The sequence below is a fragment of the Pan troglodytes genome, chromosome 8, assembly GCF_028858775.2.
Source record: "Pan troglodytes isolate AG18354 chromosome 8, NHGRI_mPanTro3-v2.0_pri, whole genome shotgun sequence".
NCBI lineage: Eukaryota > Metazoa > Chordata > Mammalia > Primates > Hominidae > Pan > Pan troglodytes.
Genome location: NC_072406.2, coordinates 106,774,057 through 106,789,364, shown reverse-complemented (window position 1 = coordinate 106,789,364; position 15,308 = coordinate 106,774,057). Strand labels below are relative to the sequence as shown.

General features: G+C 41.8%; 1 protein-coding gene across 5 annotated transcripts in view; it reads right to left on the bottom strand.

The window, feature by feature from the left end:
- HELLS (helicase, lymphoid specific) overlaps window positions 1–14,821 on the bottom strand; it is a 57,681-nt gene extending 42,860 nt beyond the window's left edge. The window contains exons 1-4 of one of the 5 annotated variants that reach the window (XM_024346501.3): window positions 13,615–14,821; window positions 13,069–13,190; window positions 5,327–5,449; window positions 1,367–1,423 (exon numbers count right to left, since the gene is read on the bottom strand). In XM_024346501.3, coding sequence (XP_024202269.3) covers window positions 1,367–1,423; window positions 5,327–5,449; window positions 13,069–13,190; window positions 13,615–13,645 — 333 coding nt within the window. In that variant the 5' untranslated portion in view covers window positions 13,646–14,821. The remainder of the gene's footprint in view (window positions 1–1,366; window positions 1,424–5,326; window positions 5,450–13,068; window positions 13,191–13,614) is intronic. The other 4 variants (XM_024346500.3, XM_001150864.7, XM_063782025.1 and 1 more) reach the window with 4 other exon arrangements.
- Window positions 14,822–15,308: the final 487 nt, after the last annotated feature.

The window sequence follows — 15,308 nt, the reverse complement described above, 5'->3', positions numbered from 1 at the left end:
GGAGGCTGAGGCAGAAGAATTGCTTGAACCCAGGAGGTGGAGGTAGCAGTGAGCTAAGACTGCACCACTGCACTCCAGCCTGGGCGACAGAGCAAGACTCTGTCTCAAAAAAATAAAATAAAATAAAATAAATAAATATCGAACTCAGGGACAACAGCACTGTACCTCATGCCTCAATGAAGCTTACCCAAGACATACTTTCTCCATATGGCACAGCTTTTTTGTACTTAGAAACACTAGACAGCACTTTGGTACAATAGTTGGGGGCCATTTGAACAGCAAAATCACCATGAAAAAGCACAAAAAAATGCAAAAATTATGGTGCTAAATAAAGACCATGAAAAGGATATATGCTTGACATACATATGGTAGCAGAAAACAAAGCACAGCAACCCATGTTTGAGCTAAGCTTGGAACATATGTATTGGAGGACTAAAATTCTTTGCTGCTCTGAACATAAGCATATCCAAAAATGACCATGACGGTGTCAGGAATCTTGACTCTGGGGTTACAAATAAATGTAAGTGAGTAGGCGAATTCACAAATATAGAATCCTTGAATATGATTGTTCTTTATCTCCTTGCATCAGCCTATTTATGTAAAATGGGGGAAAAAAGTACCTCTACCTAAAAAGAACTGTTGCGAGAGTAAGGGAAAACAGGCTGGGCGTGGTGGCTCATGCCTGTAATCTGAGCACTTTGGGAGGCTGAGGTGGGCAGATCACAAGGTCAGGAGATGGAGACCATCGTGGCTAACACAGTAAAACTCTGTCTCTACTGAAAATACAAAAAATTAGCCAGGCATGGTGGCGGGCGCCTGTAATCCCAGCTACTCGGGAGGCTGAGACAGGAGAATGGCGTGAACCCGGGAGGCAGAGCTTGCAGTGAGCCGAGATTGTGCCACTGCACTCCAGCCTGGGTGACAGAGCGAGTCCCCGTCTCAAAAAAGAAAAAAGAAATAGAGTAAGAGAAGACATGATAGCACACCTGACACACAGTATGTATTCAATAAATTATTTCTCTTTTCACTAGCACAACTTCATTACAGGTTTCAAAGAAGGTGGCCACTTACAAAATTGCCTTGAAGTTTAAATTTGCAGATTCTTTCCAATTAAGAAAGTCAAATTTTGCCAACGTCCAAAATAATCCATAGAATAAGAAACTAAAGTGGACCATACTTTGGCTCTTTCTCCATTTCTTAAATAGTGAGGAACAGATTTTACATGTTTCTGCATTGCTTGTAACAAAGTTAGGTTTATCACTAAAGAAACTTAAAATTAAACAGATGATCAAAAAAGTCAGAAGAATACAAAAGTATTTCTTCAATATTTAAATGACATAAAAAATATTCCGGCTGGCTATATTACCTTTTTAACTTTTAAAGACTCCTTTTTTCTCTCCAATTTTTCTTTCTTCTTCTGTTCCTGTAAGACAATTTTTTCTTATGTCACAAGTGGAAAGTGCAACATTAAAAAAAAAAAAACACATATCAATTCTCAAATAACTTATGTTTACAATGAGAAACTAAGGTCTATCATAATTAAAAACCAGGGAGGAACTTGTACTTCAAGCCTTTATGGACTAATGGGACAGATTTAGCCTCCTGCCTTAAACAACTAAAATCCAGATAAAATTTATTAAACAATGGTTTTCAGACAACATGCAGTAACGGACTGTAAACACTGACAAAAGGGAAACAAGGTTAATCTTCTGACTGCCCAGTTTACTGCCTGATACAATTTTAAAGTACAAATAATGGAGAAAAATCCAAACAGAGCCCAACAGTCTCTTTGTGTTGAGGAGACAGAATCCAAAACTTAAGAGCAGTAGCATTCCCAGGGTCAAGTACCAGAGAGGACAAAGCTGCACAAAGGCAGCTGTTATCTCTCTCTCAGGCTGAGTACTGGTAAGTGCATGGTAACCAAGGCCAGGAGAAGAGTCACCAGAAAGAAGCAGGTGGAACCTCTCATGTTCCAAGGGGTCAGGCATAATAAGGTATACCTCACATTCTCTCAGCCAAAGTAGAAAGTCCTCTTAATATAAAGGGCATCAAGTAGAGTGCTCAGAAAAGGGATCAACTCATTCCTAGACTAAAAGCTATTCTAGACATACTCTTACAAATTTTTTAAAGACACCAATAATTCAAACCATTTCCAAGAGGTGATGAAAGGGGTAGATGCTGTGTAACTCATTAAGTTGAATATTTGTTTTTCCATTTGTTTTACTTTACCATAAAAAAGTAATAAAAGGGTTTCAAACAAAGGAAAAAGGAGATTTGACAAATACAGCAAAATTTAAATTGATAATTTTTAAATGTGGGTGATGGGGACACCGGGACTTACTGTATTCTCTCAATTTGCACAAGTTTTTAAATCTTCATAACAGTCTAGTGGAAAGACAAACAATAAATACAATAAATGATGTATATCAGATGAAAAGTGCAATGGGAAGAACAGAACAAGGTAAAGAGAATCAGGTGTGTCAGCAACTTTCTTAAAATTGTGAGGGCAGGTCTCATCTAGAAACCATTTAAGTCAGGGCTTGAAGATGAAGTTAAGCCATGCAGTTATTTAGAGGAAGAAGGTTCCAGGCATAAAATAGCAAGGGCAAAAGCCCAAGACAGGAAACACATCTGGAGACAGGTCTGAAAGGTAATGGGATTGAGGGAGGCAGTCAAATTGCTTACAGACATATAGACATTATCAGGACTTTCACTTTTCAGAAACAACATAAGCTAGGAGACAGTGAAACATCTTTAAAGTACTCCAAGAAATAAAGTACTAAAGAAAAAAAATTCTTTACCCAGTAAAAACGTATTTCAAAAATGAAGGTAAGTGAAGACATTCAGACATATGAAAGCTAAAAGAACCCATCACCAACAGAAAATGCAAATGAACCTATAATAACAGAAAACAGATCAATTGGCTATCTGTGGATAGAACATGGGGTAGGGACGGGCGAGAAGAATTATAAATAAGCAGAAAGAATTCTTTGGAATCAGTGGGTATGTCCACTATCATGATTGTTATGTCTTCACAAGTATATCCATATATCAAAACTTAGGGAATTGTACATTTTAAATATGTGCAGTTTAGTGTATGTCAATTACACCCCAATAACGACATTTCTTAATGGAATCCTTCTCAGGAATAAAAAAAATAACCTACAGAAAAACATGACATGAATGAATCTCAAAAATACACTGAGCAAAAGTAACAAGACAAAGAGTGCATATGTGCAAGAATATTGAGGAAAAAACAAACTCAGTTTCTCCCTACACACTCAACAATCAACACAAAAGACTTCTGTGACCCACCCAATGTGTGGGGGTTTTCCCTATACACCAAACAAGCATTTCTGCAGTGACACCAGCTGGGTGTCCTCTATTATAATTCAATTCTGACACTATCTACGGGGTGAAAGCACCATACCCCATAGGTTGAGGGTTCAGTCCCCAAGACTTTTAACTACCAGTTCCAGATGCCAATCGCAAGGCCCAAGTCGCCTTACCTGTGCTTCTTACTGAATAGCTATAAATCAGGGTTCCCACAAGCCCCTCTTTGGGTTTGACTAATTTGCTAGAGGAGCTTACAGAACTCAAAGAAACATTAAAGTTTATTGGTTTATTATAAAGAATATGACAGTCCAGGCGCAGTGGCTCACCCCTGTAATCCCAGCACTTTGGGAGGCCAGGGTAAGCAGATCACTTGAGCCCAGGAGTTCCAGACAAGCCTCGGCAACATGGCAAAACTGTCTCTACAAAAAATACAAAAATAAGACAGACATAATGGTGTGCTCCTGTAGTCCCAGCTACTCGGGAGGCCGAGGTGGGAGGGCTGCTTGAACCCAGGAGTCAGAGGTTGCAGTGAGCTGAGATGGTGCACTGCACACCAGCCTGGGCAACAGAGTAAGACTCTTGTCTCCAAAAAAAAGAAAGAAAGAAAGAAAGATTACAACATATTCAGAGGAACACCAGAGAAAGAGATGTATAGAACAAGGTATGGAGAAAGAAGCGCAGAGCTTCCATGCCTTTTCTGGATGCGCCACCCTCTCCAGGAACCTCCATGTGTTCAGCTATCCAGAAGTTCTCCAAACCCTGTCCCCTTTTGGGTTTTTTTTTATTTATTTATTTTTGAGGCAGGGTCTCACTGTCATCCAGGCTGGAGTCCAGTGGTGCAATCTCGGCTCACTGCAACCTCCGCCTCCCGGGTTCAAGCGATCCTCCTGCCTCAGTCTTCTGAGTAGCTGGGCTTACAGGCACACACCACCATGACCGGCTAATTTTTATATTTTTGGTAGAGACGGGTTTTCACTATGTTACTCAGGCTGGTGTCGAACTCCTGGGCTCAAGTGATCTGTCCGCCTTGGCCTCCCAAAGTGCTGGGATTACAGGCATGAGCCACTGCGCCCAGCCTGTTTTATTTTTGAGACAGGGTCTTGCTCTGTCACCCAGGCTAGAATGCAGTGGTGCCATCACAGTTCACTGCAGCCTCAATCTCCTTGGCTCAAGCCAACCTCCCGCCTCAGCCTCCCAAGTAGCTGGGACTAGAGGCACATGCCACCTTACCTAGCTAATTTTTCTATTAGAGATAGGGTTCTGCCATGTTACCCAGCCTGGTCTCAAACTTCTGGGCTCAAGCAATCCACCCACCTAGGCTCCCCAAAGTGCTGGGATTACAGATGTGAGCCACACCCAGCCCTTTTGGGTTTTTAATGAAGACCTCATAACATAGACGTGATTGATTCAATCATGACCACTGGTGAACAAGTTAACTTTCAGTCTCTCTTCTTTTCCCCAAAGTTGAGGGTAAGGCTAAATCCCAACCCTCTAATCCAGGTTTTGTCTTTCTTAGGCTCCCATCCTGAAGCTACCTAAGGGCAGCTAGCCATTGATCATTAGCATTAAAAAAAAAAAAAAAAAAAAAAAAAAAACACTATTACTTTGAAGATTCCAAGGATTTCAAGAGTTGTATACCAGGAAATGGTGATGAAGACCAACTATTTACTCACTAGCACAATACCATGATTTCATTTATACAATTTTCTAGGAAAAAACAATACTGGTCTATAGTGACAGAAAGCAAATCAGTAGTTGCTGGACACCAGCCATGGGGATTACTGTCAGCACAAGACAATTTTTTGGAGTTCATGGAAGTGCACTGTATCTTGATTGTGCTGGTGGTTACACAGATCTATATATTTACTAGTCAAACTCAGCAAACTGTACACTTAAAATCTGTCCATTTTACCATATATAATATACACTTCAATAAAGCTATTTTTAAATTTTTTTAAGCTTTCACTTGTAGTCAGTTACATATACATACCTCTAATTGTTGCTGTTCCATTTTCGTCAATAAAAATTTGGAGTAGATATTGCTTTTTTCAAGCAAATGTTGAAGTCTACGGTACCGAATTTCTGTCGACTCTCTATCCCAAGACATGCGAGCCTATCCAAAGAGAAAATTTCCATAATTATGAACACTTTCTGACATACCTTAATTTTTTTGGCATAAAGTTTAATAAAAATGGCTAAAATAACATTTTTTAAACCAAACACTTTCAAACCAAAAACTGGAACAAATAACTGTTAAAAAAAAATAGTTTTCGGGTTTAACAGGCAATCTGATAGATGCAATTCGTATATCAAAATATTATAATTTCAAATATTGAACACATGGTTTCTGGCACTACTGAGTTGGAAGGTCCATTTAAAAAACAATTGAAGGCCGGGTGCGGTGGCTCACACCTGTAATCCCAGCACTTTGGGAGGCCAAAGCAGGCGGATCACCTGAGGTCGGGGGTTCGAGACCAGCCAGACCAACATGGAGAAACCCCATCTCTACTAAAAATACAAAATTAGCCAGGCGTGGTGGTGCATGCCTGTAATCCCAGCTACTTGGGAGGCCGAGGCAGGAGAATCGCTTGAACCCGGGGGAGGCAGAGGCTGCAGTGAGCCGAGATCATGCCATTGCACTCCAAACAAGAGCAAAACTCCGTATCAAAAAAAAAAAAAAAAAAAAAAATTGGGGCCGGGCACGGTGGCTTACGCCTGTAATCCCAGCACTTTGGGAGGCCGAGAAGGGTGGATCACCTGAGGTCAGGAGTTTGAGACCATCCTGGCCAAAATGGTGAAACCCCATCTCTACTAAAAATATAAAAATTAGCAGGACGTGGTGGCGCATGCCTGTAGTCCCAGCTACTCAGGAGGCTGAGGCAGGAGAATTGCTTAAACCCGGGAAGCGGAGGTTGCAGTGAGCTGAGATGGCACCACTGCACTCCAGCCTGGGTGACAGAGTGAGACTCTGTCCGGAAAAAAAAAAAAAAGGTATGTGTAATTTGCTAAAACATTGATGTTGTGGTTCCGTGTTATTATATTACCTTGTTATGTACAGATAAGGAAAATTTTTGATTAATTTTGCACTTGACCCTCATAAAAAGTGATTGCCTAGGTGACACTAGAAAATTCTAAGACAAGTTTTCAGAGTCTCTCCCTATTTGAGATTAATAAACAAGTTGATTTGGATAGAACATTTTAGAAAAATACTACCAACACAATTCATCCTAACAATCAAAACAGACATCTAGCCAAGATTAACACCCCCACCCCGTTTTTTAAGGCATGGTCTCATGCTGTAATTGGTGCAATTGTGGCTTACTGCAGCCTCCAAATCCCGGGCTCAAACCACCCTCCCACCTCAGCCTCCCAAGTAGCTGGGACTCTAGGCAGATGCCACCATGCCCTGTTAATTTTTTGTATTTTTTTTTTTTTGTAAAGACAGGGTTTCACCATATTGCTAAGGCAGGTCTCCAACTCCTAAACTCAAGAGATTTGTCTGCCTTGTCCTCCCAAAGTACTGGGATTACAGGCATGTGCCACGATGCCCAACCAAGATTACCAATTCTGTAACATGAATCCAGCCTAGTAAATCAACAAACATGTACTGCAACAATTATATAAATTATGTAACTGGTAGAAGACAGAAAGTCTGATTTATACTACAGATGAGACATTAGTGTAATATGTGAAAACAACAAGTATTAAAGACATATACATAGCAGTAAACTGTACAGTACTATCTAAATCCTGAAAAATTGTAAGAATTACTAAAACTGGAGAAGTCAGATTTCAGGAAATAGATGACATCTGAGGGGTCTGAAGGATGGATAAATGAGAGCAGAAAAACTCAAGTTTTGTCAATTACTGTAGAAGTTCCTGCATTAAGCAACACTGGCCTCAGCAACAGCACTAAAAATCACACTTAACTTTAGAATTAAAAAGACTTTTATAGATTAGATAGTAGATATGTTTCATTTTATACAGTCTAGACAAACTCTTGACTTAAAAAGTCTAGTGGCAGATTTTTTAGTATTTTGTTTTCTCAACTAAACCAATTCCTCTACTTTTCAACAAGGATTAGTAAAAACACAAAGTCAACCAATAAAATCTAACTACCCCTTTCCCCAGTAATTGGTGGTTTCAACTTAAGAGGAAAGTAATTGAGCATTGTTTACAGCGTGTTTGAAATGGGGGATATGAGGCTGGGCGCGGTGGCTCACGCCTGTAATCCCAGCACTTTGGGAGGCTGAGGCGGGCGGATCCCGAGGTCAGGAGATTGAGACTGTCCTGGCTAACATGGTGAAACCCTGTCTCTACTAAAAATACAAAAAATTAGCCGCGTGTGGTTGCAGGCGCCTGTAGTCCCAGCTACTTGGGAGGCTGAGGCAGGAGAATGGCGTGAACCCGGAAGGCAGAGCTTGCAGTGAGCCGAGATCGCGCCACTGCACTTCAGCCTGGGCAACAGAGCGAGACTCCATCTCAAAAAAAAAAAAAGAAAAGAAATGGGGGTATGAATTCATTTTTATACTCTAAATAATGCCCTAGCACTTGGGTAGTTTTGCTGCTCCAGCTTATCAATATCTCTAAGATATCATTTTATATTGCCTTACATTTTCCTAGCTATTACATCATCACTATAGCTTTCTTTCAAAATATATTTCTTTTTCTTTTTTGAGATGGAGTCTCACTCTGTTGCCCAGGCTGGAGTGCAGTGGCACAATCCTGGCTCACCTCTGCCTCCGCCTCCCGGGTTCAAGCAATTATCTGCCTCAGCCTCCCCAGTATAGCTGGGACTAGAGGCACCTGCCACCACGCCCCGCTAATTTTTGTATTTTTAGTAGAGACGGGCTTTCACCATCTTGGCCAGGCTGCTCTTGAACTGACCTCGTGGTCCACCTGCCTCGGCCTCCCAAAGTGCTGGGATTATAGGTGTGAGCCACCGTACCCGGCATCAAAATATATTTCTATTATAAAATCAGTGACTACAGTAAGATTCTAAGAATGGACCTAACAAAAGTAATGCATACTCATTACAGAAAAACTAAATGTCAAAAAATATATAAATCACCCATAATCCCACCTACACAGATAATTCTTAATATCTTGAACTCAATTTTCAGTTCTTTTAGGACAGCATTTCTTTTACTATTACCAATATACTACTGTGGTTACAATACGCAACTACTGAGGTGAATATGAAAACAGGGAGATGAAAATTACTTACACAATATATGGATTCTTAAATTTTTAACTTTTAAAATTTAAGTTCAGTTAAAATAACGTGGGTTTAACTTAGATATAGTTGATACCTTAAATCCTGTACAGAATTAGCACTTTTCTTTTTTCTGAGACAGGGTCTCGCTCTATCACCCAGGCTGGAGTGCAGTGGTGAGATCTCGGCTCAATGCAACCTGCGCCTCCCAGGCTCAAGCGATAATCCTCCTGCCTCACCCTCTTGAGTAGCTAGGACTATAGGCGCATGCCACCATGCCGGCTAGTTTTTTAATTTTTTGTAGAGATGGGGTTTCACCCTGTTACCCAGGCTGGTCTTAACCCCTGGGCTCAAGCGATCTGCCCCGCCTCAGCCTCCCAAAGTGCTGGGATTACAGGCATGAGCCACCGCGCCTGGCCAGCACATATTTTTAAAACAAATACAGCCAGGCATGGTGGCTCACGCCTGTAATCCCGGCACTTTGGGAGGTCGAGGAAGGCAGATCACGATGTCAGGAGTTTGAGACCAGGCCGGCCAATATGTTGAAACGCCGTCTTTACTAAAAATACAAAAAAAATTAGCTGGGCATGGTGGCACGCGCCTGTAGTCCTAGCTACTTGGGAGGCTGAGGCAGAAGAATCGCTTAAACCCGGCAGGTGAAGGTCGCAGTGAGCCAAGATCATGCCACTGCACTCCAGCCTGGGTGACAGAGGGAGACTCCGTCTCAAAACAAACAAACAAGCAAAAAAAAACCTAAATACTTGCCTGGTGCTCCTGGAAAATTTTTTCTTAAAAAAAAAAATCAGCTGGGCATGGTGGCTAATGCCTGTAATCCCAGCACTTTAGGAAGTCAAGACGGGCGGATCACCTGAGGTTGGGAGTTCGAGACCAGCCTGACCAACATGGAGAAACCCCATCTCTACTAAAAATACAAAATTAGCCAGGCTTGGCGGCACATGCCTGTAATCCCAACTACTCAGGAGGCTGAGGCAGGAGAATTGCTTGAACCCCGGAGGCAGAGGTTGCAGTGAGCCGAGACTGCGCCATTGCACTCTAGCCTGGGCAACAAGAGTGAAACTCTGTCTCAAAAAAATAAAAATAAAAATAAAAATCACTAAAGCTTTAAGATGCCATCATGGAAAAAGTAATATACAATTAATATTAAAATAATACCATGTAAGTGGTTAATCCTTAAACCTGGTCTTCTGTATTTCAAATCTTCCTATCACTGTTTTTTCTTTATTTATCAATTTCATGATTATATTCCGGTAAATTGCAACTCCATCTATTAAAAGCACTGAGTGCCTGGCAGGAAACAACTCTGGGTAACTACAGTACAGAGTATGCCAATGGACACCGAGGGCAGAAATTCCTCATTATCTACCCCATTATCTCTCCCAACACCAATCCCAGATTTTTTATTGGGGGGTGGGAGGAGTTGTATTTTAGCCTACGCATATCATGATCCTTTTACCTCTCCAAGAAATCTCCTGACTCCAACTATTCCCCCTCCTCCACTTCACAGGCACTATCAGTACTCAAATCTCCTAGACTAACAATGACTTCTTTTAAAGGGAAATACATGTGAAAAGTCAAAGAAAATAACTGTAGCCAATGAATGTCAAAGTCATTTTCTAGGTTCCTCACAAACCTTAGGATTTCCTAAAGCCAAATGCTTCTCATTAACGAACTTAAGCTAGCTCTTCCTCTGTTAAGTACTTCTAAATACATGCCCATACAGACTGTATTCTCCCAAAAGAAAAGGAATCTCTACCTGTGCATAGTTAATTGTTTGGCCTCCAAAGACATGTTTATTAATCTCAAGTAGGTAGAGACTCTGAAAACTTTTCTTAGAATTTTCTAGTGTCATCTAGGCAATCACTTTGTATGAGGGTCAAGTGCAAAAAATAATCAAAAACTTTCCTTATCTGTACATAACAAGACAATGTAATACGAAACCACAACACTAATGTTTTAGCAAATTACACACTTATATTAAAATTGAAAACGGCTACATACTTTTTTTTTGAGACGGAATCTTGCTCTGTCACCCAGGCTGGAGTGCAGTGATGCCATCTCGGCTCACTGCAACCTCTGCCTCCTGGGTTCAAGCAATTCTCCTGCCTCAGCCTCCTGAGTAGTTGGGACTGCAGGTATGCGCCACCACATCTGGCTAATTTTTATATTTTTAGTAGAGACGGGGTTTCACCATGTTGGCCAAGCTGGTCTCGAACTCCTGACCTCAGGTGATCCACCCGCCTCGGCCTCCCAAAGTGCTGGGATTACAAGCGTGAGCCACCATGCCAGGCCATGAAAACAGCCATATACTTTTTTAATGGAAGGATTAAAAATTACTCTTTAGGTTCTATGATGCATAATTATTAAATTTAGGACTAACTGCAAAATGTTTGTTCATAAGCTTAAAAATGTCATTAAAAGTAGCAGGTCATTTGACCTCAGCAAATATATAAAATACTACATATTTGACTTATCTTTTTTAAATGTAAAGTGTTTCTTCCTTGAATGAATAATACCTTCTGAAAATGTACTGTTGTCATATCTCAGGCATATCTTTCTTTAAATGCTATTTCCCTACCCAACACTCATAATGGGTATATGACGAAACAAGATAAAGAACTCAAGACAAAATTATCACATCCCTCTTAGACTTCTTCAGTTGATTCCATTCTGGGTACTTGCCCCAGAATTTATACTCTATAATTCATCTGGTTATATAGCTAATAAGTATATTTAGTATATGTATATAATCTTGTATATTATAAAATACCATTTTATCATCGTTAGCTATTCAATAAGCATTTACTGATTGCCTACTATGTGCCAGGTGCAAAGCCTACAAAAACAAAACAGCAAGTGATGCACCCTCAAGAAACAAAGTGAGAAAGAATCAAAAAGTAGTATGAAGTATTTATCATTACTTATTTGGTCATGGTAAATTCTGTGTAATAAAGTACTATGAAAATTCAAAGAATGAGAAAAGGTGGTTCAGGTCAGACCTCTCAATTCTATTAATTCACATCTACCCTGAAGCAAAAAGTATTGATGTTACTTAAAGAAAATTTGTTAATATATTACCTTAACTGGTTATAGTCAACCAGAGATCATCAGTAATAACGGAAGGAGTATTACTGGAGTGGAACTATAGCGTGGTAGTTAAAAAATGTGCATTCTAGAACCACATGGCCTACACTGGAATGTTAGCTCTGCCATTTACCAACTGTGGCACCCAAACAACCTCTATGTGCCTCAGTTTCCTCATCTGTAAAATAAGATGATTAATAAAACCTATTTGGTTGTGTTGTTCAATAATAGCAATTGTTTATACTAGTAATTAAACTAGTAAGTTTAATAGCAGTAATAGTAATAATGAACATCTACTTTACAGAATAGTTGAGGATTCAATGAGTAAATACATATAAAGCATTCAAAACAATGCATGACTCCTAATAAATGTTCATGAAGTATTAACAATGCTGACAAAAAAAGTATTGTTGACATAACAGGGAACCAACGGCCTCATTACTCGTTTTTGGAATGCATTATTTTCCAACTTAAGTAGTTTTATAATCATGAGAGTTAATTCACTATTATTAAGGACAGAAATTCTGCAGGCAGCCTGAGTTGAAATTTGACTTCAACACTTACTATGTGCCCTTCTCCCTCAGTTTCTTCATTTGTAAATGAAGATAACAAAAAATAACCTATATCATAATATCGGTAGAGTTTAATAAATTAATAAAGCACAAGAAAACCACGTACTAGGCAGTACTTAAGAGTCAACGATCATTCTTTTTCTTGCATATGAATCAAGCAGCAGGGTGGGGCTTTAGAATAAACAAGAATTTTTCAGGTTAAAAACTGTTTTTAGTAACTTACAAAATGCTCTCTACAAGAAAACTACAGCAACTTGTCATTGAAAAAGTACAGCACATTTTTAGCTAAAGAATCTTATGTAGCAACACACAGGCCATGAAACCAAAAGGAAAACAAACAGCAAGTTGATCACTTAGGTGGAAAACAGCACTACAGTATAAGGAAATCATTAGACTTGGATTCCAGCCCAGCCTTTGATTGATGCTAACTTCTCCTGCCCTCAGTCTAGTACATTACTTCTGCAGGTTTTAGCGATTCCTGTTTGCCATCAGACATACATTTAAGGTAATTTTTAAAGGAAATAAGGATGACAAACGAAAAAACTCACTATCGACTTTGAAAGACTTTTCATGGCTTAAACAAGCAATCTGAAATGCTCATTTAAAAGTGATGGGAATACCAAGACTACATCTCATAGAAACACATCATTCAAAGCACGTGCGAAAGGATTCTCAAAGGCAATATCTGTAAACATACAAAAAAGACAAGTAATAAAGCTGTTTTCTTTCAGGTTTATTAAAAAGCCCACTAAATAGGAAAGCAAAGAACACAAACCACACGTCCGGGTTAAAGCCGAGGTTACCACAGGCTTTCACGACGACGAACCTGATGGCCTAAATTACCTTTTCCAGCATCTTCCGCTCTCTCTCTAGTCCAGCAGCTTCAAGCTGTTCTTCCTCTTCTAGCATGGCCGGGGTAATCACAGCAGTGTCCAGTTGTTCAACCATTGCCGGAGCCTCCGAGCCTGACGGGGGAGAAAGCTTTCAAATTGCAGTTTTAAAAAAATTACCAACTACTCAACTCCAACAAGAAACAGCCTTTCTCCCACCCGAGATGCACTGGAGCAAAAGCTGAAGACCGAGGGGACGCCAGCATCACCTCTCAGAAGACACCGTAAGTCTTCACAATGTCTACAAGTCGCCTGGACCACAGTTTACAACTCGGGATGCTCGGGAAGATGCAGTTGCCTATGTGAAATCTCCACCGGCATGCTAATACGTGCGATTCCGGGGTGTCCTCCACTCACCGTTGCAGTTTCCCAACCCTCTTTTCCTCCTCAGTCCCTGCCCGGGGTCGGCTCCCTCCCCGAAACTCCGCCGCAGCCTCCATGCTTGCCCACCTCAGCCCCGCAGGCTGCCACCCGCGCCCGAAAGGTTTTCCTCACTCACCGCCGCTGCCCGCGGGCCGTTCCGCTGGCATGCCTGGACACTCACCCGGGAACCGGGTCCCCTCCACTCAGAGCCTGCAATGCCGCGAGCTAACTCCTCACAGCCGCCTCCGGCCCAGCCTTCTAGCCAAATCCCCCGCCAGCGAAAAAAGCGCGCTTCTCTTTCGCGGGAAAATCCTGTCATCTCGCGATACCTTACATTCCCCGCCCGCCCTCCCGCCCCGCTGCGCGAGATTTGGCGCAGCTTGCGGTTTTCGTCAGGACCGACCTGTGGCAACCGTAAACCTTTACCTGGACTTCTCTCAGGAGGAAACTGGGTCCCGCTGCCGAACTCAGCCTGTAACTATCCTGTGAGATTGGGCGAGGTGGCCTACCGTGGAGGACCCAGTTTCCTCACATATCTGGTTCCGAACTACGCAATTAAAGTTTGATAGTGCTGTTAATACTTTGCAAGGCGCCTTCCAACGCTGGCTGCTGTGATTGAGCACCCCCTAGCCCATGATCCTGTAGGTAGAGACGTCTGCGTATCTGCACGAGGATGTCAGAAACAGAAACATTTTTATAGGGCCAGCCTCGCCGCACCCGCAGCGCGCGGCTCACATCTTAAGTGAAAAATCCCCCAAAATGACAAAGAGGAGGGCTTTTTTGTGGGTGGGACGGGAGAGAGAAGGAACAGGAAATTAAGATTATGACTGGGTTAAAGAAAGCTGTTTAGGATAAGGGCAAGCTGAAAGAAGTGATGGACCAAGCGGAGTGGCCAGCAGAAGGAAGATTCAGGAAACCAAACAGGATTCATTCATTCGAGTGGGCAGTGAAGGAAGGAGCGGAGCTTTTCTTGTGCCTGGTTTTCACTTCAGCTTTCAATTCCTCCTTTTCTTGTTTGCATTCCTTTTCAACTATTTCCTTTGTCTCCCTCTCCAGGGCTCCCTTTCCCACCTCCAATTTCTTAAGATGTATGGCATTAAATATACCTGCCATGTAACCACCCGTTTCCTTCATTTTGACTCCCACAACTTGTATGATTGTGTCTATACAAAATTTAAGAGTTTACAAGCCGGGTGCGGTGACTCACGCCTGTAATCCCAGCACTTTCGGAGCCCAAGGCGGGTGGATCACGAGGTCAGGAGTTCAAGACCAGCCTGGCCAAGATGGTGAAACTCTGTCTCTACTAAAAATACAAAACAGCCGGGCACGGTGGCAGGCGCCTGTAGTCCCAGCTACTCGAGAGGCTGAGGCAGGAGAATCGCTTGAACCTGGGCGGCAGAGGTTGCAGTGAGCAGAGATCGCGCCATTGCACTCCAGCCTGGGCAACAGGGAGAGACTCCGTCTCATAAAAAATAGAAACGAAACCTAGTCTCTATATTTTATTTTATTAAGATAGGGTCTCACTCTGTCGTCCAGGCAGGAGTGCAATGGCACGATCTCTGCTCACTGCAATCTCCACCTCCTGGGCTCAGTTGATCCTCCCACCTCAGCCTAGCAAGTAGCTGAGACTACAGGTGCGTGCCACCACGCCCGGACATTTTAGTGTTGGACATTAGCCCATTCCAGGCTAATTTTTGTTGGTTTGGGGTTTTTGTGTGTTTTTGTTTTTTGGTAGAGACAGTTTTTCGCCATGTTATCTAGACTGGTCTCGAACTCCTAGGTTCAAGGGATCCTCCCAACTCGGCCTCCGGAAGTGCTGAGAGTGCAGGC